Consider the following 20495-nt stretch of genomic DNA (forward strand, 5'->3'; position numbering starts at 1 on the left):
TGGCTATTTTTTCCTCATTGATCGTTTATTTTTTAATTTTTTTTTTCAGTCAGCTTACCCTGAATGTAAGCTGTTCTATTTAACTTCTGCCTTCTCCCACCCGCGGCTAATCCCGTCAATTCCTGCGGCGCACTGTCTCCTGGGAGCTTTGTGTCATAATTCCTAGGAGTCAGTGGGGATCTTCATTGCCATTGCAACGGGGAGGGCACTTCCGACGACGCCATGCATTGCAATGGCAACGTGAGAAGTTCACAGCGCTGCAAGGCTTTCATACTGCGCCTGTGCAAGAACGGGTGGTGCATGTTGGGAACGGGTGGTGCATGTTGGTCATTCAGCTGCACCGTATCCTGGAAGATTCTGCTTGTGGTGTCATTAGTGTATGTAATAATCCTAAGATATACATTATATAAAAAAAAATAAATAAAAATGTTGTTGGAACTCCGCTTTAAGGCCTTGTGCACACTTAGCGATTTGGAATTGTGGGCATAATCAGCACGATTTTGCCCGTGATTCCTAATTGCGCTGAACATCATGCATTATTAATGGTAAATTGCGATTTTGCCACAATTGTTGCATGACAAAGCACATATGTAAAAATGTGCCTGGCATGGGTCAAAATCTGGTCTCTGAGCTTCTTTGTTGCGACAAACACGCATAGGGCAGGCTATTCAAGTGAATGGGCTGCCCTATGAGTGACATGTGGAAACATATGTTAATTGCGAAAAAAAAAAAAAAAAAAAAAACACAAGTGGGTACGCTTGTTCCTGCTTTATGAAAGGGGAACGGGGCCCAAGGCGGAACACCAGCTACAGAGATTTATCTACATTCTTAAGGCAAAAAAATACACCTTTGTTTCCCAGGTACTGCTGCCAGTGCGTGCTGAATACCCAATGCTGTTTACCCTTTCCTTCCTCTGCCCTTTGTACATTCACAGAAGACCTTGTATCCCGTTAACAGGTGATGTAACCATTTAACAACCCTTACAGGGGTAACTATTTACCTATTTCTTTTGCCTTAGGAAATTTCTGTGACTGGGAGTTCTGCTTTAAGATTTGCAAGCCAAACTGAAGCACCCGGCAGTGTAATTAGCTGACAGGTTACCGACTCTGATCCTTGTGTACATGAACCCTTAGATTTTTATAATAGTTCTACACTGCAGTATTACTCTAGATCTGTACCTTCTCTGCAGAATGAAATCTGATTGGTGGCTGCTCAGAAGTAATGCCAACATTCAGAAGTTAGATAGTAGGTGAGGTTGAAAAAAAGACACAAGTCCAACCTATGTGTGTGATTATATGTCAGTATTACATTGTATATCCCTGTATATTGCGGTCGTTCAGGTGCTTATCTAATAGTTTTTTGAAACTATCAATGCCCCCCGCTGAGACCACTGCCTGTGGAAGGAAATTCCACATCCTTGTCGCTCTTACAGTAAAGAACCCTCTATGCAGTTTAAGGTTAAACCTCTTTTCTTCTAATTTTAATGAGTGGCCACGAGTCTTGTTAAACTCCCTTCCACGAAAAAGTTCTATCCCTATTGTGGGGTCACCAGTATGGTATTTGTAAATTGAAATCATATCCCCTCTCAAGAGTCTCTTCTCCAGAGAGAATAAGTTCAGTGCTCACAACCTTTCCTCATAACTAATATCCTCCAGACCCTTTATTAGCTTTGTTGCCCTTCTTTGTACTCGCTCCATTTCCAGTACATCCTTCCTGAGGACTAGTGCCCAGAACTGGACAGCATACTCCAGGTGCAGCCAGACCAGAGTCTTGTAGAGTGGGAGAAATATCACTTTATCTCTGGAGTTGATCCCCTTTTTAATGCATGCCAATATTCTGTTTGCTTTGGTAGCAGCAGCTTGGCATTGCATGCCATTGCTGAGCCTATCATCTACTAGGACCCCCAGGTCACCCCCCCCCCCCATTTCCTGATCTGCCAGGCTTGGATAAGGGTCTGGTATGGATTTTGGGGGGGGGGGACCCCACGCCGTTTTTTTTGGTGTGGGGGTTACCCTTAATAACCATACCAGACCGAAGGGGACGCAATGCTGTTTTCTTTTCTTTTGGCAAGGGGTTCCTCTTCAAGATTCATACCAGACTCAAAGGGCCTAGTATTTGTCGGGGATCAAAGTCGGATCCCGTTCACTGAAGTCAGATGAAAGCCGGAGTGTCGTGTCGTACCAGTGTGAACCTGGCCTAAGGGCCAGTTCACACCACATGCAGTCCAGGGTATTTTTTTTTCTGCATCAAAAATGCATGGACAGTAGGTTATATGGTTTCCAATGGCATAGTTCAGATCAGTGCAGTCAATTCCTGTGCGTTCCAGTAAAAAACGAACATGTTGAATTTTTTCTGTACTGAACAGGTACTGGAATGAGGTAAAATGCATAAAAAACCACACTGGAATGCACCTAAATGTATCAGAATGCAGGTCCTTATTTAAGGTGAAGAAAAAAAAAAGGAGGGGAAAAAAATGCACCAGAACGCATCAAAAACCCATTAAAATCACATGGGAACACATCTAAAATGTGCATGAAGAAACGCATCCAGGCTGCGTTTCTATGGTGTGAACCCGCCCTGAGGGTAGATTTTGAATCTGCGTTCAGATTTTGCGCCTGAGGCTACTGACAGGAAGTGAAGGAGCAATGCAACGCCTCCTCACCGTCTGTTTTAACCCCATTTTAGCCAAATGTGCCAAAACCACATGCATTGCATGCAGATGTGATGCTTCCCCATTGGCTTGAATGTGTAGTGTTGGGTCAACAAAGCAAAGCATCGCAGCCATGGCATGCAAACAACATCCCCATCTGCTACAGATTGCAGCTTGGCGGGGAGGTTGTTGAGTGGCAAAAACGTGGCTCAACCACACATTTTTACTTCCCCCACAACCGCAAGTCTAAACAAGGCCTAAAGATAAAACAAATTCTGATGATACATTTGCACTAGACAATTTCTAGAAAGTTGTGACAACTTAGCTTTAAAGTGACACTAACCTCCGGTTTAAAGTGGTTCTAAAGCCTAAGGCAAGGTTTACACTAGTGCGCACTAAATGTGGGTTTCTGCGTATCCAAATCCCGCAGCAGGAGATTGTGACAGGCTCTTTATGGAGCCAGTTCATATATCAGCGCAGCGGCTCTGGTGCGAATTGCACAGGGGCCCTGTGCGTCTATTGATCTGCTTCAGGTCCGAATTCAGGCTGAAATCTGACCTGAAATGGTAAATGGAGATGTACCGGACTCCTGTTGTGAGCCGCTACGTCACTTTATGTGAACCCAGCCTAAAGGTTTTTCACCGTAATGCATTCTATGCTTTAAAGTGGCTGTAAAGTCTTATTTTTTTTTCTCTAAAAATAACAAACATATTATACTTACCTCCTCTGTGTAATGGATTTGCACAGAGCAGCCCGGATCCTCCTCTTCTCAGGTCCCTATTCGGCTCTCCTGGCCCCTTCCTCCTGTTCAGTGCCCCCATAGCAAGCAGCTTGCTATGGGGGTACCCGAGCTGAGTCACAGCTCCCTGTGTCCATTCAGACATGGAGCCCCAATTCGACAAAGCCCCCTCTCTCTCCTGATTGGCTAGCTGACTTTGATTGACAGCAGCGGGAGCCAATAGCACCACTGCTGTGTCTCAGCCAAGGAGGAGAGTCCCGGATGCCCGAGGAACTTGTGAACATTGCTGGAGAGAGATGGGGCTCAGTTAAGTATTAGGGAGTGCTGGAAGGCAGCTGCTGTACACAGAAGGCTTTTTATCTTAAGGCAAAAAACTCCTGTGCTGCAAACCCCCCCTTATACCTAATCCCGATCCAGTGATGTGCATGAGAGCAATGGCTCTCACCACTGTCTCCCTCCCCTCTGAGCAGATTAATAGCTGCAGGAGCCATTGCTTTGCCAAGGGAGCGGGGCTGGAGCCGCCTGCTCTGTGTCAATAGACACAGACAGGGTGGCCCCGGAAGGAGCCTGCATGGGTGCCCCAATGAAAAGCAGCTTTTCATGGGGGCACTTGCCGAAGACCCCAGAAGAAGAGGATCGGGGAAGCTCTGTGCAAAGCCATTATGCAGAGCATATAAATATAACATGTTTGTTATTTTACATTTTTAAATGAAGCTTTAATGTTGCTTTAAGGGCCAGTTTACAGCGGGACTTTGTGCCACATTCCTGTGCGATCCCCAGGCATTCTCACGTGGTACGATTTTGCAGCCTATCCCTTTGAATGGGTTGCAAATCTCACCAGAATGTGGAATAAGTAATGCACACACTACTTTTAAAAAAAAAGTCTCACACCAAATGCCATGGTACTGCGAAATTATGCGATTTGATGCCCACAAACGCACTGAGTGTGCGACCAGCATTTAGGGTGCCCTTAGCATTACATTGACAATCGCATGCAGATCGCAAGGAAGGTGCATCTAAATGTGGTGTGGGAAAAGGAACGCACCTTTCCTGCGCCGCGTTCTGGTGTAAAGCGGCCCCTAAAAAGAACAAAATGCTAAATATGTATTTTTAACTCCGTCTTCTCCAAATTCCTTTTTGCTGCTCTGATGGGACCTCCTGTTGGGGGGGGGGCTGTAGGGGTTAAATTCTACCATTGGTCTCTATGTTCTTTCTCTGCGCCCCCCTGTATGTAGAAATGTAGCCCCCCCTCTCTTGCTCACCCCGGACTATCAGATGTGTAGTGTGCACATCTAATGCATACTGCTCCTTCCAGAGAGAGGGAGAAAAGGAGAGGTGTGGGTGTCTTTTGTATCTGCCTGGAGTTCACCTTTAAGAGATCCATGGAAGAATCCATGCTGCCCAGTTCTTAGAACAACGCCATCCTATCCTGATCTGCACTGCAGGATCCCTGATCCCTACAAAGTATCCATCCAGGAGCCAGACAGCCAGCATCTCCAGAAGGAAGTCAGCAATGCCAATCCTACAGGCTGCAGCTAAGCCCCGCCCAGTGCTAGCCCCGCCCAGTGCTATCCCCGGGAGCGCTGTCCATGTTATCTAATGGGAAGGAGAAGCCGTAGGCTCTTACCTGTGCAACCAAGGCTTCTGCAATGATCTGGGCCCCGGTGACCGGCTCCTGGGAGCTCTGTTCAGATGCCATGCTGAACCAGTATAAGTGATCTCTGTACACACAGCACTAACTTCCCATACACAGGCCGCACAGCCTATCGCTAACTCGCAGCCGCCTAACCCCGCCCACACACCTCCCTTCTACCACTGAAAAGAGGCGGAGGGCGGGTCGTTATGTTGTTTGTAGATTGGAGCTTTAGACTATCCCCGCCCCCTGGTGTCTGATATGGGGCAGAGTACAGTCCAAGGTGCAGGAGAAGAAGCGTGTCAGAGGTGATCGGTATGTGATGTCTGCTGATAGCGATTCACAAATACTCATTTGATCTGATATGCGTGGGTTTGGGGTGTGGCTTGTTTAAAAAAGGCGTGGCTTTAGGCTTCAAGGGGGGCGATTTAACAGTGGCGTCTCTAGCTTTCATATTTAGGAGGGAGGGGGCACATATATACACACATACAAACACACACATATTTTTATTTTTTTCAAGAAGAGAATGCACTCCAGAGGTCTTGTTACACATTCACCTTTGTTTTGCCGTGCCGTGTAAGTGGGAGATTTTTGTAATCCGGCGGTGCAGGGGACTTCTGGACACCCTAAGCTAGTGGCCAGCAGGACCCACAGGTCCGCCTCCAGCTCCCAGCAGGACCCACAGGTCCACCTCCAGCTCTCAGCAGGACCCACAGGTCAGTGGCCAGCAGGACTGACAGGTCAGTGGCCAGCTCCCAGCAGGACCCAGAGGTCAGTGGCCAGCTCCCAGCAGGACCCACAGGTCCACCTCCAGCTCCCAGCAGGACCCACAGGTCAGTGGCCAGCAGGACCCACAGGTCAGTGGCCAGCAGGACCCACAGGTCAGTGGCCAGCAGGACTGACAGGTCAGTGGCCAGCTCCCAGCAGGACCCAGAGGTCAGTGGCCAGCTCCCAGCAGGACCCACAGGTCCACCTCCAGCTCCCAGCAGGACCCACAGGTCAGTGGCCAGCAGGACCCACAGGTCAGTGGCCAGCAGGACCCACAGGTCAGTGGCCAGCAGGACTGACAGGTCAGTGGCCAGCTCCCAGCAGGACCCAGAGGTCAGTGGCCAGCTCCCAGCAGGACCCACAGGTCCACCTCCAGCTCCCAGCAGGACCCACAGGTCAGTGGCCAGCTCCCAGCAGGACCCACAGGTCAGTGGCCAGCTCCCAGCAGGACCCACAGGTCAGTGGCCAGCTCCCAGCAGGACCCACAGGTCAGTGGCCAGCTCCCAGCAGGACCCACAGGTCAGTGGCCAGCTCCCAGCAGGACCCACAGGTCAGTGGCCAGCTGTGGGTCCTGCTGGGAGCCGACCACGGCATGTGGGTCCTGCTGGCCTGTAGGCCATGGGCAGCTCCCAGTAGGATTCACAGGCCATGGACAAGGTAAATGAGGTGTATGGGGGGGAGATTAGAGTTGCCACCTCATCCCTTTAAACCCGAACACATATGAATTACACAGGTTCTGAGGCTAATTAAATGCAGATAAGGCAACAAGTGAGTTTAATTACCACCTTAATCAGCCACAGAACCTGTGTAATTAATATGTGTTCGGGTTTAAAGGGATGAGGTGGCAACCATAGGAGAGATCGATGGGGTGATTGATCATGTAGGGGTATCAGAGTCTCTAACTCACTTCAGCTTGCTCGGCAGCTGCCAGCTCAGAGCTCAGCAGGACAGGTCCTCTCTTCCTCCAGTCCTGAGGGGTGGGTGATGTTGCTCCTGGGGTCAAGCTCTGCTCAGCTTAGTCCACAGTACTGTTACTGTACTGTTTGGAGCCACCAGCCAGCACTGTGGTGCACCAAAAGATCCGGCCGCAGCGAGGGGAGTTGTAGCACGAACTCGAAGGCTGGCTGCACTGCTCTCCAGACTGACTCCACCCACCGGGAGCAGGGTGAGGGAGCTTAAGCACGCAGCCGCCGCCTCGGACTACAACTCCCACAAAAAACAGAGGCAGCCGTCACCTGGGCTAGTAGCCCCGTACTCGAGGCTCTCACTGGTTCAGAGAGACTGCCAGGAGAAAAGTCATTGAGGAGAACACTGTGACAGCCGCGACGTTGGCCAGCGAACGTTATTCAGGTTACACTTGGGGGGGCACACAGTAAAATTGGGGGGGTCATGGCCCTCTTTGTCCCCACACTAGTGACGCCAATGTGGCGATTAAAAAATAAATAGAACTGTCCTCTGGGAATGCTACATGCCTGGCTGTCCCTGGCTGCGAGGCTTTGTGAGACAGCTGGGTAATGTACAGCCAGTGAGGGCAGAACACACATCTGTGTAGGTGACTGCGATGGATTGCTGTGATTGGTCTGTAATATGTATGGTGAAACCCCCCTGCTCTTCTGTCCTACCTCTGAACCCCTCCGGCTCATTTTCCCCACCACTGTACCCTCTTGCTCATCTGCTCCACCTCTGTACCCTCTTCTCATCGATGATATGCAGAGTGATGAAAGGAAGCAGAGATGAGACACATCTACCTGTCCTGTCACACTCATCCTTCTGATCCAACTCTTGCATCCAGCCCACATGCTTGTATGCGATGTATGTGATGTCATATACAAGCATCTGGATTGGATGCGCAATGATGAGCTCAGGTCAGGGGCATTTTCTGAAAGCAGTGGGCCTGTGTGCAGGATCATAAGTTGGGCTCCCGCAGCTGAGAAAAAGTGGTTGGGTGTGATTTTCATGGCGCTGAATACTGGCTGTGGCTTAACCACTTGAGCCCCGGACCATTATGCTGCCTAAGGACCAGAGGTCTTTTTCCAATTTGGCACTGCGTCGCTTTAACTGCTAATTGCGCGGTCATGCAATGCTATACCCAAACGAAATTTGCGTCCTTTTCTTCCCACAAATAGAGCTTTCTTTTGATGGTATTTGATCACCTCTGCAGTTTTTATTTTTTGCGCTATAAACGGAAAAAGACCGAAAATTTTGAAAAAAAATGATATTTTCTACTTTTTGTTATAAAAAAAATCCAATAAACTAAATTTTAGTCATACATTTAGGCCAAAATTTATTCGGCCACATGTCTTTGGTAAAAAAAATGTCAATAAGCGTATATTTATTGGTTTGCGCAAAAGTTATAGCGTCTACAAACTAGGGTACATTTTCTGTAATTTACACAGCTTTTAGTTTATGACTGCCTATGTCATTTCTTGAGGTGCTAAAATGGCAGGGCAGTACACCCCCCCCCCCCAAATGACCCCATTTTGGAAAGTAGACACCCCAAGGAAATTGCTGAGAGGCATGTTAAACCCATTGAATATTTATTTTTTTTGTCCCAAGTGATTGAATAATGACAAAAAAAAAATAAAAATATTTACAAAAAGTTGTCACTAAATGATATATTGCTCACGCAGGCCATGGGCATATGTGGAATTGCACCCCAAAATACATTCAGCTGCTTCTCCTGAGTATGGGGATACCACATGTGTGGGACTTTTTGGGAGCTTAGCCGCGTACGGGGCCCCGAAAACCAAGCACCGCCTTCAGGATTTCTAAGGGTGTAAATTTTTGATTTCGCTCTTCACTGCCTATCACAGTTTCGGAGGCCATGGAATGCCCAGGTGGCACAAAACCCCCCCAAATGACCCCATTTTGGAAAGTAGACACCCCAAGCTATTTGCTGAGAGGCATGGTGAGTATTTTGCAGCTCTCATTTGTTTTTGAAAATGAAGAAAGACAAGAAAAAACATTTTTTTTTTTCTTTTTTCAATTTTCAAAACTTTGTGACAAAAAGTGAGGTCTGCAAAATACTCACTATACCTCTCAGCAAATAGCTTTGGGTGTCTACTTTCCAAAATGGGGTCATTTGGGGGGATTTTGTGCCACCTGGGCTTACCATGGCCTCCGAAACTGTGATAGGCAGTGAAGAGTGAAATCAAAAATTCACGCCCTTAGAAAGCCTGAAGGCGGTGCTTGGTTTTCGGGGTCCCGTACGCGGCTCCCAAAAGGTCCCACACATGTGGTATCCCCGTACTCAGGAGAAGCAGCAGAATGTATTTTGGGGTGTAATTTCACATATTCCCATGGCATGTTTGAGCAATATATCATTAAGTGACAACTTTGTGCAAAAAAAAAAAAAAAAAAATTTGTCTCTTTCCCGCAACTTGTGTCGCAATATAAAATATTCCATGGACTCGACATGCCTCTCAGCAAATAGCTTGGGGTGTCTACTTTCCAAAATGGGGTCATTTGGGGGGGTTTTGAACTGTCCTGGCATTTTATGCACAACATTTAGAAGCTTATGTCACACATCACTCTCTCTTCTAACCACTTGAAGACAAAGCCCTTTCTGACACTCATTGTTTACATGAAAAAGTTATTTTTTTTTGCAAAAAAATTACTTTGAACCCCCAAACATTATATATTTTTTTTAAAGCAAATGCCCTACAGATTAAAATGGTGGGTGTTTCATTTTTTTTTTTCACACAGTATTTGCGCAGCGATTTTTCAAACGCATTTTTTGGGGAAAAAACACACTTTTTTTAAATTTTAATGCACTAAAACACACTATATTGCCCAAATGTTTGATGAAATAAAAAAGATGATCTTAGGCCGAGTACATGGATACCAAACATGACATGCTTTAAAATTGCGCACAAACGTGCAGTGGCAACAAAATAAATACATTTTTAAAAGCCTTTACAGGTTACCACTTTAGATTTACAGAGGAGGTCTACTGCAAAAATTACTGCCCTCGATCTGACCTTCGCGGTGATACCTCACATGCATGGTGCAATTGCTGTTTACGTTTGACGACAGACCGCCGTTTGCGTTCGCCTTAGCGCGAGAGCAGGGGGCGACAGGGGTGCTTTTTTTTTTTTTTTTTTTTTTTTTTTTTTTCTTTCTTTATTATTTTTTTGCTTTTTTATCTTATTTTTAAACTGTTCCTTTCATTTTTTTTTTTTTTTTAATCATTTTTATTGTTATCTCGGGGAATGTAAATATCCCCTATGATAGCAATAGGTAGTGACAGGTACTCTTTTTTGAAAAATTGGGGTCTATTAGACCCTAGATCTCTCCTCTGCCCTCAAAGCATCTGACGACACCAAGATCGGTGTGATAAAATGCTTCCCCAATTTCCCAATGGCGCTATTTACATCCGGCGAAATTTAAGTCATAAAATGCTCGTAGCTTCCGGTTTCTTAGGCCATAGAGATGTTTGGAGCCACTCTGGTCTCTGATCAGCTCTATGGTCAGCTGGCTGAATCACCGGCTGCATTCTCAGGTTCCCTGTTGAGACAGGAGAGCCAGAGAAAAACACGGAAGACGGTGGGGGGGGGGCTTGTAAAAGCAGTCTAGAGGCTAATTAGCCGCTAGGATTGCTTTTACATGAAAGCCGACCGCTGGCTGAAAAGAATGATACCAAGATGATACCTAAAACTGCAAAACTGCAGGCATCATTCTGGTATAACCATTCAAAGCCGTGAATGGCGTACCTGAAGACAAAAAAATAGTTAACAATAAAGCACAGTAAACGGTAAAGTATAAAAAATTGCATACCTGAAAAGCAAACATGATAAAACATAATAACAATAAAACATTGCAGAATAGAATACAGTAAAAAAGAGCAGAACAATAGAGAGAGAGAATAGAGAGAGAGAGAGAGAGAACAATGAAACGACAACTATTTTTTTTTTATTTTATATATATTTTTTTTTTTTACACTTTTTTTGTAACTAACTTTTATAACGGTAACGGTTCCAGGTTCGGGTCTCTCAAAATGCGATGGCATCTTGGGAGACCCTGTGAAAGTGTGCCTAGTCTGTGCAAAGCTGTACCCTACGCTAATACTCAACTAGTGAATGGTAGCGTTCAAAACATTCACCAATGCAAAGACCAGGATTGTCAGGACAGGAGGGACAATAATAGCGGGTGTCACGTCTATATCCGCGCTTGTTGCAGACACGACATCTTTTTTGGGGGGGTTCGTTGGGTAGGGGTACTCGGGAGGACATAAAGAAAATGCCTCTCATGCAGCCGACTGCATTTGGTTGGGGATGTGAATGAGGGAAGTACGGGCGCTGCAGAAGCGGTGGGTTCCCAATTAGGATTGGCGAATGCAGCAGGAAGGGCATTATGGGCACGACGGGCCTGTGTTTGTCTTCTTGGTGGCAGCGGGACACTACTTGTGCTTGCCACCTCACCAGCTTGAACTGCATTTATGGGACTCGCCACGTCACCAAGTGTTACTGCAGTGCTGGTTTGACTACGACCGGGGTGTACTAGGCCGCTGGCGCTTGCCAGTTCAATAAAAAGCTACCAAAAAAACTGTTAGCGATCGCAGGGATCAGGCCTGACTCTGCGAACGCTGCAGTTATGCGTTAAGTGTTTTGTAAGTGTCAGTGATCGATCGATACTGCACTTGGGTGGGCTGGGCCGGGCGGAGGGGCAAAACGCAGGTGCTAGCAGATATCTGGGCTGATCCCGCTAACACTGTGTTTTTGGGAACCCTAAACTGCTGGGGACGCTAGTATAGATCTGATCGGACCAGATATTGATCCGTTCAGATACTATACCACTAAGGGAGCTGTACGGTGCATGCGTGGGTGTTAGCGCTACTGGCGCTAACCTGACGCTGCCTGGGGCTGGTGCTTGCCAGTTCACCAAAATGCTACCAAAAAAACTGTTAGCGATCGCAGGGATCAGGACTGACTCTGCGAACGCTGCAGTTATGCGTTTAGTGTTTTGTAAGTGACAGTGATCGATCGATACTGCACTTGGGTGGGCTGGGCGGAGGGGCAAAACGCAGGTGCTAGCAGGTATCTGGGCTGATCCCGCTAATACTGCGTTTTTGGGAACCCTAAACTGCTGGGGACGCTAGTATAGATCTGATCGGATCAGATATTGATCCGATCAGATACTATACCACTAAGGGAGGCGTATGCTGCATGCGTGGGTGTTAGCGGTACTGGCGCTAATCTGACGCTGCCTGGGGCGACGCATATCACCGCCGGGCGATCAGGGGGCTAAACCTTTATTCGGTAATAAACGGCGGGTGCCCTGACACTATAAAAAATAAACAAACTAACCAGCGTCAACCGTAACAGTTATACGGTGATCAGTGGTGAAAGGGTTAACTAGGGGGCCATCAAGGGGTTAAAACATTTATTCGGTAGTATATGTGGGTCCCTGTCGCTATAAAACGCTGACGGCGAACCTAAATATTTAGGTCCCTAACTAGCGTCACCAGCGACACTAATACAGCGATCAGAAAAATGATCGCTTAGCGACACTGGTGACGGGGGGATCAAGGGGTTAAAACTTTATTAGGGGGGGTTAGGGGGGTATCCTAGACCTACAGGGGGTTAATACTAACTGTCCCAACACTGTAACTGTCACAAACTGACACCATGCAGTAATCAGAAAAAAAAAAAAAAAAAAACTGCTGGTGTCAGTTTGTGACAGGGGGGGGGGGTGATTGGGGGGCGATCGGGGGGGGGATCGGGGTGTTTAGTGTGCCTGGCATGTTCTACTGTGTGTGTGTAGTGTTGTGCACTCACATACCTGTCTTCTCTCCTCGGGCCGGAACGGAAATTACCGAGCCGAGGAGAGATGACATAATTTCCTTTGCTGCTGTTTAGCATACAGCAGCAAAGGAATGATTCGATTGGCCGGCGGCGATCGCGAGGGGGGGGCCACGAACGGATGGCCTCCCCCTCACCTCCGATCGCCGTGAGACAAAAGACGACCGCCTCGGGCACCGGGGGGGGGGTCCGATCGGACCCCCCACCCGCGGAAGGCAAATCACGTATATGTACGTGATTTTGCCTGTCCGTGCCACCTTGCCGACGTACATCGGCGTGAGGCGGTCGTCAAGTGGTTAAAGGACACAGAGTGCAGAGGGGTTCAGTAGTAAGTGATGCAAAGGTTCAGGAATAATTTCAACAAAGTTCCCAGAAGCTCAACAGTAATTCCACAAACTGTCACCTGATTGCTGTTTTCTCAATCACAGGTAAATCCCTTCTTTCTGAGATTGGTAGTGGCAACCAAGCGAGTCATCTTCCTCCAGATGGTGGACGGGGCCAGCAGGACCGTGATTGGCTTTAGCAGTGGCCAATGACAGTCCTCCTCCTCCTGGAAACAGGGACCGCCCCCCCCCCCCCCAGCAGAACTGCACCCAATCACTTCCCCATCACAAAAGTGGATGATCGCAGCTACAGCAAGGTCAGAGAACCAAACATTGTTTCCAATCTGTTACAATGTGGGGGGGCACAGTGCCTCCCCCTCAGTGCAGGTGCGGCAGGGGGAATTCTGAAACTGGAATGTGTTCGTGTCTCACTGACACTTCCCTGCGATGCTCTGCTGATGGGGAGGGAGTCGGGTGCTGGCAAAAGAGGCTTTGCGTGTCGCTTGCGGCACCAGTCCTGGGCGTTGCCTACCCCTGCCCTAGACGCAACCCACTTTTGCCACACCCCCTCTTGGCCCCACCCCTGACTCCACCCCATTTGTCCTGCCCATGCATACCCCACCTTTTTAATGAAGCGCCCATCAAATGCAGCCTCACCAACGCCCATTAATGCAGCCTCACCAGCACCTATCAATGTAGCCTACTAGTGCCCATCAATGAATGTTTGCTTGCTTCGTTCATTCGGGAGTCGGGACACAGTCCTCCGCAGCCACTGCGCCTCTGACACTATGTGCGAATGGAGCGGCAGCTGCCAGCGGATGCTGAGACTTAGTTGCTTGTCGCAGAGAGAAGAGAGTAGGGGCACCAGTGGATGGGCGCCCCTAGGCAGCAGTGCGCCCTAGGGTGCCCGGTGAGGAGGAGGAGCCTTTTATTACTTTCTTTTGGGAAACATCTGATAAAACATACTTGTACAAGTTGCAACTCCTGTGAGGACGCTCGGATTTTGTCTGTATGCAATTAATGGCCCGGGCTTGGTATCAAGCCACAGGCATGTGTGATCTCCTACAACTAAGAGATCAACAGGAGTCGGTAAGCGGCAGTGTGTGTGGAGGTGGAAGGCAGATCTTTTCTCTCATCACCATTCTCGGGTGCATTGTGTGTCATTTTCACAGTGGAGATCAACTAGCAATTTGAATGGACTATTTATAATATATAATCTGATCCATTATATTATTTTTTTTTCACTTTAATAAGGTTGAATTATCTTATTTCTCAGCATGAACTCACTTTATAGCGCGACTTGATATTGGGAGTTGTTGATTACCGTAATGTGTGTATCTTACATAGAAGTCGCAGCTGTTTATATTCACATATTTGCTAATAATCATAAATTTGTGTCACATATCATTAGGGACAGCGCAGTGATTTTAATTATTATTGATGGCTGCCTAGTTTGCCTAGTGATAGCACCATCCCTGGTTTTAGGTAAAAGCCATTGGATCGGAGTGGCAGCCAGACAACTAGCATTTTCAGAAGGGAAGCTTAGTAATGGCGGCCTCCATATATGAACTATGATGCTGACGTTGGCTTATTATTCGGCCAGCTTCTTATTCAGGTTGGATCTTTATTCACAAAAGCGATTATTTACTAAACAATCATCTACAAAGTTTATAATAAAATCGTGAACTTCAACCACTTCAGCCCCGGAAGAATTTACCCCCTTCCTGACCAGAGCACTTTTTGCGATTCGGCACTGTGTTGTTTTAACTGACAATTGCGTGGTCGTGCAACTTTGTACCCAAACACAATTGACGCCCTTTTTTTCCCACAAATAGAGCTTTCTTTTGGTGGTATTTGATCACCTCTGCGATTTTTTTAATTTTTTGCGCTATAAACAAAAAAGAGTGACAATTTTGAAAAAAACGCATTTTTTTTTTACTTTTTGCTATAATAAATATCCCTCAAAAATATATAAAAAAAAACATTTTTTTTCCTCAGTTTAGGCCGATATGTATTCTTCTAAATATTTTTTGAAAAAAAAAAACGCAATAAGCGTATATTGATTGGTTTGCGCAAAAGTTGTAGCGTCTACAAAATAGGGGATAGATTTATATCATTTTTATTATATTTTTTTTTTTTTTACTAGTAATGGCGGCGATTTGCAATTTTTATCGTGACTGCAACATTATGGCAGACACATCGGACAATTTTGACACATTTTTGGAACCATTGGCATTAATACAGCGATCCGTGCGATTAGAAATTCATTGATTACTGTAAAAATGTCACTGGCAGTGAAGGGGGTTAACACTAGGGGGTGTTGAAGGGATTAACTATGTTCCCTGGGAGGTGATTCTAACTGAAGGGGGAGGGACTAACTACAGGAACTGACAGATCGTGGTTCCTAGCTAATAGGAACACACGATCTGTCACTCCTGTCAGAACAGGGAAGTGTGTGTGTTTACACCCGCTCGTGGCTGGAGGTCATCGCGACCGTCGGCCATGAGCATCTGCACCCCTGCTGTGCAGTGGGCGCGCGCACGCCTGCTATTCGGACCCCGCGAGATCACGTATAGTAATGTGTTTTCACACAGGGGAGCCAACCTGCTGCAGTAAAACTGCGGCGGCTGGTCCAGAAGCGGTTAACAACAATTCTGTCTCCCTAACTGTAATGTATTTAATGGGGTAATACTGAATAACTTTTTCTGTATGAAAACCACCTTGGCTTACTCAGATGTGACTTGTTTTCATATCATTTGCCATCCTTCTATTAGATAAAGTTCAATTTGGCCCGAGCCAAGTAATATAAATAAAAAAATAAGGCACCAAATGTGGCACTATAACAGTCAATTTGGCTCGGGCTAAATTGAACTTTTCTATATAGTAGGATGGAAGGGATATAAAAAATTAAGTCTAAGAACTAGCAGTTCAAAGTTCGAGTGCTGAAAGAAACATCCTTGGAAAGAAGATGAAATAAAAAGTCCTCTGGAACGGGTCTCAACAAGGGTACAAATCCTCTGTAGAAGAAGCCCACACACCACCAATGAAAATGAAGAGGCTTACCAGACTTGGTGGACCCGACAAGGCATATGCCAGGTGGGGTCAATCAGGCTTAGGTGGTGCTGGGCTGGAGTAGGTCCAGAAGAGCAGGGATGGTGGAGTGACTTCCACGTGGCTGTGTTCCTCAAACGTGATCAGGCCCGAAGGTCGTGTCCCTCGAATCTCCTCTACTGTCACTTCCAGCAATGTCTTCTCTCTACTTCCTCCCGACTCACTAGAGAGAAGACATTGCTGGAAGTGACAGTAGAGGAGATTCGAGGGACACGACCTTCGGGCCTGATCACGTTTGAGGAACACAGCCACGTGGAAGTCACTCCACCATCCCTGCTCTTCTGGACCTACTCCAGCCCAGCACCACCTAAGCCTGATTGACCCCACCTGGCGTATGCCTTGTCGGGTCCACCAAGTCTGGTAAGCCTCTTCATTTTCATTGGTGGTGTGTGGGCTTCTTCTACCGAGGATTTGTACCCTTGTTGAGACCCGTTCCAGAGGACTTTTTATTTCATCTTCTTTCCAAGGATGTTTCTTTCAGCACTCGAACTTTGAACTGCTAGTTCTTAGACTTCATTTTTTATATCCCTTCCCTTAGCGCTACACTTATTTTGTCTCTTTGTTATTCTTTACACTTGTTGGTTGTGTTAGCTGCTTTCTATCCCCCCTTCTAGGTAGCGCAGAATTATTGTGTACATATATATAGTAGGATGCCCAATGTGTATAAAATAAGTGGAATTTGGGTGAGCCAAGATGGTTTTCATATAGGAATAGCTTGGCTTCTTATTCAGAATTTCCCATTGAAATGCATGGCTGTCATGGTGCCACATTTGCTGCCATATTTTATGATTTATATCATTTGGCTCAGGCCAAAATGAACTTTAACTAATAGAGGGATGCCCAATTATATACAACAAGTCACATCTGGGTGAGCCAAGATGATTTTTATATAGAAAAAGTTATTTATTCAGAATTACCCCATTAAATACATAACAGTTAGGGAGACAGAATGGTTGTGAATGTTCACGATTTTATTATAAACTTTGCAGATGATTGTTTAGTAAATAATCCCCTTTGTGAATAAAGATCCAACCTGAATAAGAAGCTGGCTGAATAAGGAGCCAAATTCAGCATCATATATGAGCTGAGATCGTGTCTTCTGATGTTCCAGATCTGCATACCTGTTTCCGGGAAGTTCCTGGAGACAGCCAGGCAACTAGCATTTTCAGCATCGTCAGCCTCTGTATTTCACTCTACAGTGGAACCTCAGTTTGCGAGTAACGCGGTTAACGAGCGTTTTTCAAACTGAGCACTGTATTTCTAAAATTCCTAACTCGGTTTGCGAATGCTGTCACCCAAAACGAGCAGGATTCAGGCCAAAAGTTGTGTGCAGTACCGCTTTTGGCCTGAGGTGGGGGGCGCTGGAGCCGAGCAGAGCCGAAAGATGCCGATCGGCGCTGTTCGGAAATGCACGGAAAGGCCCAAAGACAGTTTGGCTGACCTCGGCAAACATCGGAAAGGCTCGTGAATGGAGTTTTTCTGAGGTCCACCGAAGTGTCCCTCGGGCCTTTTCGGGCGTTTCTGAGGCTCTCTGCCGCCCCCCGCCTCTGGCCGCATGCGGTATTGCATCCCATTAAAGTGAATGCGGAACAAATTATTTTCGTTTCCATTGACTTCAATGGGAAAACTCGCTTTGATATGCGAGTACATTGGATTGCGAACATACTCCTGGAACGGATTATGCTCGTAATCCGAGGTTCCACTGTATATGAGTTTCCTTTAGAATTCACCCGCCATTTACTAAACATATAAAAATTGGCTTGCTACATGGAGAGCATTTACAGTGACCCTGTCATGTGTGGTGTGGTTTCTCCCAACGGCTCGTACTTCACTAAGAACCTACCAGGCAGGTTTTGGAGGTCCCTTGGTCCTTCTGGGTCTCTGCAGGTGTGTGAGCCAGGTGCCCTCATCCTATGTATCTGGTAAGGATATTTATTTAATGATAGCTGACACCTCGGATGTCTAATGCCGCGTACACACGGCCGGACTTGCGAACGGTCTAAACTACGTCTGCATTTCCGACGGAGAGATTTAGAACATGTTCTATATCTGAGTCCATCGGAAATGGAGACAGAAAAAGTATACACGGTCGGAATGTCCGACCAAAAGCTCCCATCGGACTTTTTCTGTCGGGAAGTCTAGACGTGTGTACACGGCATAACATTTAAGGACCAATTCACACCAGAACGCAGTGCAGGAAAGGTGCGTTCTGTGCGCATTTCCCACATCACAGATGAACTCGCTGCCCTTGCAATCTGCGTGTGATTTCCAGTGTATTGTTAACATCACACCAAACACACATTGCAGATGCAGTGTGTGGTACTGAAGCACGATGTGGTCTGGTGCAGTGCGTTTTTAGAAGTAGTGCAAGCATGCGTTCTCATGCAATTCTAGTGTGAACCGGCCCTAAAGCTGGGCACAGAAACCGACGGTGGCTAAAGTACAGCCATTTTAATGGCACCCAATGCTCTGTGTGTCCCCTCACACCCCCTTATGTTATTAGTCAGCACATTTCCTTACGTCTGTGGCAGGTGTATCCCCTTAATGACGGGGGCTGGTGCGTCACATTTACATTGGTGGCAATTGTGTCCCCTTTATGTCTGGTTGTGGATGTATTCTCCTTATGCCAGTGGCCGGTGCATCCTAATTACACCGGTGGTGGGTGCATCTCCATTACGTTGGTGGCAGGTGTGTCCTCCTTATATTGGTGGCAGATGCTTCTCCTTTACATCAGTGGTGGGTGCGTCGCCCTTACATCAGTGGTGAGATGTCTTACAAGGAATAAAGCTGGGCACAGAAAAAATAGTAGCTAAATCACAGCAATTTTAATGAAACTCATGGTTAGTGTGTCACCTTACATCAATGGTCAGTCTGTCACCTTATGTCTATGCCCCCCCCCCCGGGCCTTATGTGGGTGGCGAGTGCATCCCCCGAGCCTTATGTGGGTGGCGGGTGCATCCCCCGGGCCTTATGTGGGTGGTGGGTGCATCCCCCGGGCCTTATGTGGGTGGCGGGTGCATCCCCCCTGCCTTTTGTGGGTGGCGGGTGCATCCCCCCTGCCTTTTGTGGGTGGCGGGTGCATCCCCCGGGGCCTTATGTGGGTGGCGGGTGCATCCCCCGGGCCTTATGTGGGTGGCGGGTGCATCCCCCGGGCCTTATGTGGGTGGCGGGTGCATCCCCCCTGCCTTATGTGGGTGGCGGGTGCATCCCCCGGGGCCTTATGTGGGTGGCGGGTGCATCCCCCGGGGCCTTATGTGGGTGGCGGGTGCATCCCCCGGGGCCTTTTGTGGGTGGCGGGTGCATCCCCCGGGGCCTTATGTGGGTGGCGGGTGCATCCCCCGGGGCCTTATGTGGGTGGCGGGTGCATCCCCCGGGGCCTTATGTGGGTGGCGGGTGCACCCCCCCACCTTATGTGGGTGGTGGGTGTGCCCCCTTTACATCTGGTGGTGGGTGTGTCCCCCCCTATGTCAGTGGTAAGTGCATCCCCTTAAGTGGGTGATGGATGTGTGTCCCCTTAAGTGGGTGGTGGGTGCGTTGCCCCTTTACATGCCTGGTGGGTGCGTCCCTCTTTGTCAGGGGTGGGTGTATCTCCCCTTAAGTGGGTGGCGGGGGTGTCCCTCCCCCTTACATGAGTGGTGGGTGCGTCCCCCTATGTTGGTGGCAAATGCATCCCTCCCCCTTACCTGAGTGGCAGATGTGTCCCTCCCCCTTAAGTGGGTGATGGGTGCGTCTCCTCTTAAGTGGATGGCGGGTGTGTCCCCCTATGTCGATGGTAAGTGCGTTCCCCCCCCCCCCCCCTTAAGTGGGTGGCAGGAGCACCCCCCCCTTACATGAGTGGTGGGTGCATCCCCCTTAAGTGGGTGGCGCGTGTGTCCCCCTATGTCATTTAAATAATGAAAATGTCAGATGAAAGTTGTAACTTGTTGAGTCCATGCTTTGTATCTATTCACCTCAGTGTTCCCCCACAAGAAATGCGCTCAACTCACACTTAAGTTTGGTCAAATAAAGCTTTTTAGTCACCCTGGACTAACAGATTATACTTTCCTCCTCGTTGCTCCATTGATGTGCCTCCATTATGACTCGATATATATGATAGAAAAAGGGCTCCCTAACCGGAAGTGCTGGTTCATGTATCAAATATGTGATCCAGCGCAGAGAGGCCGCTTTGCCGCCGTACTTGTGAGGTGGTCGGAAAGCTGTTTATAGGTTACTGTCTAAAATTGCCCTAGTAGGATATTCTACTGAGCGTGCCCAAGATGGCTACCTCAAAGTCCATCTGCCCCAACATCTGCCATTAGGTCACAAGGCTGCTGATAAGGCATTACAGCCAGCCCTCCTGTACCTGACACTGGCCCCATCAGTTCAAAATGGGGCCCCTAGCTGGAGGGCCAGCTGTACTGCCTTATTGCTGACACTCTTGACTCTTGTGGACCCCCCTGCAGTGCTGCAGGCTTTTACTCTTCTTTCTCCC

General features: G+C 47.7%; 2 protein-coding genes across 5 annotated transcripts in view; one reads left to right on the forward strand and one right to left on the reverse strand.

Moving 5' to 3' along the window:
• Nucleotides 1-5203, reverse strand: part of HACL1 (2-hydroxyacyl-CoA lyase 1) — a 95062-nt gene extending 89859 nt beyond the window's left edge. The window contains exon 1 of one of the 2 annotated variants that reach the window (XM_073630185.1): nucleotides 5017-5203. In XM_073630185.1, coding sequence (XP_073486286.1) covers nucleotides 5017-5088 — 72 coding nt within the window. In that variant the 5' untranslated portion in view covers nucleotides 5089-5203. Of the gene's footprint in view, nucleotides 1-4758; nucleotides 4887-5016 lie in introns of those variants that run through there. The other variant, XM_073630186.1, reaches the window with a different exon arrangement.
• A 3-nt stretch (nucleotides 5204-5206) lies between these two features.
• Nucleotides 5207-20495, forward strand: part of BTD (biotinidase) — a 118940-nt gene continuing 103651 nt past the window's right edge. The window contains exon 1 of one of the 3 annotated variants that reach the window (XM_073630188.1): nucleotides 5207-5337. The gene's annotated coding sequence lies outside the window, so the exon portion shown is untranslated. Of the gene's footprint in view, nucleotides 5338-5582; nucleotides 5677-20495 lie in introns of those variants that run through there. The other 2 variants (XM_073630187.1, XM_073630189.1) reach the window with 2 other exon arrangements.

This window comes from Aquarana catesbeiana, linkage group LG05 (genome assembly GCF_042186555.1).
Source record: "Aquarana catesbeiana isolate 2022-GZ linkage group LG05, ASM4218655v1, whole genome shotgun sequence".
Taxonomy (NCBI): Eukaryota; Metazoa; Chordata; class Amphibia; order Anura; family Ranidae; genus Aquarana; species Aquarana catesbeiana.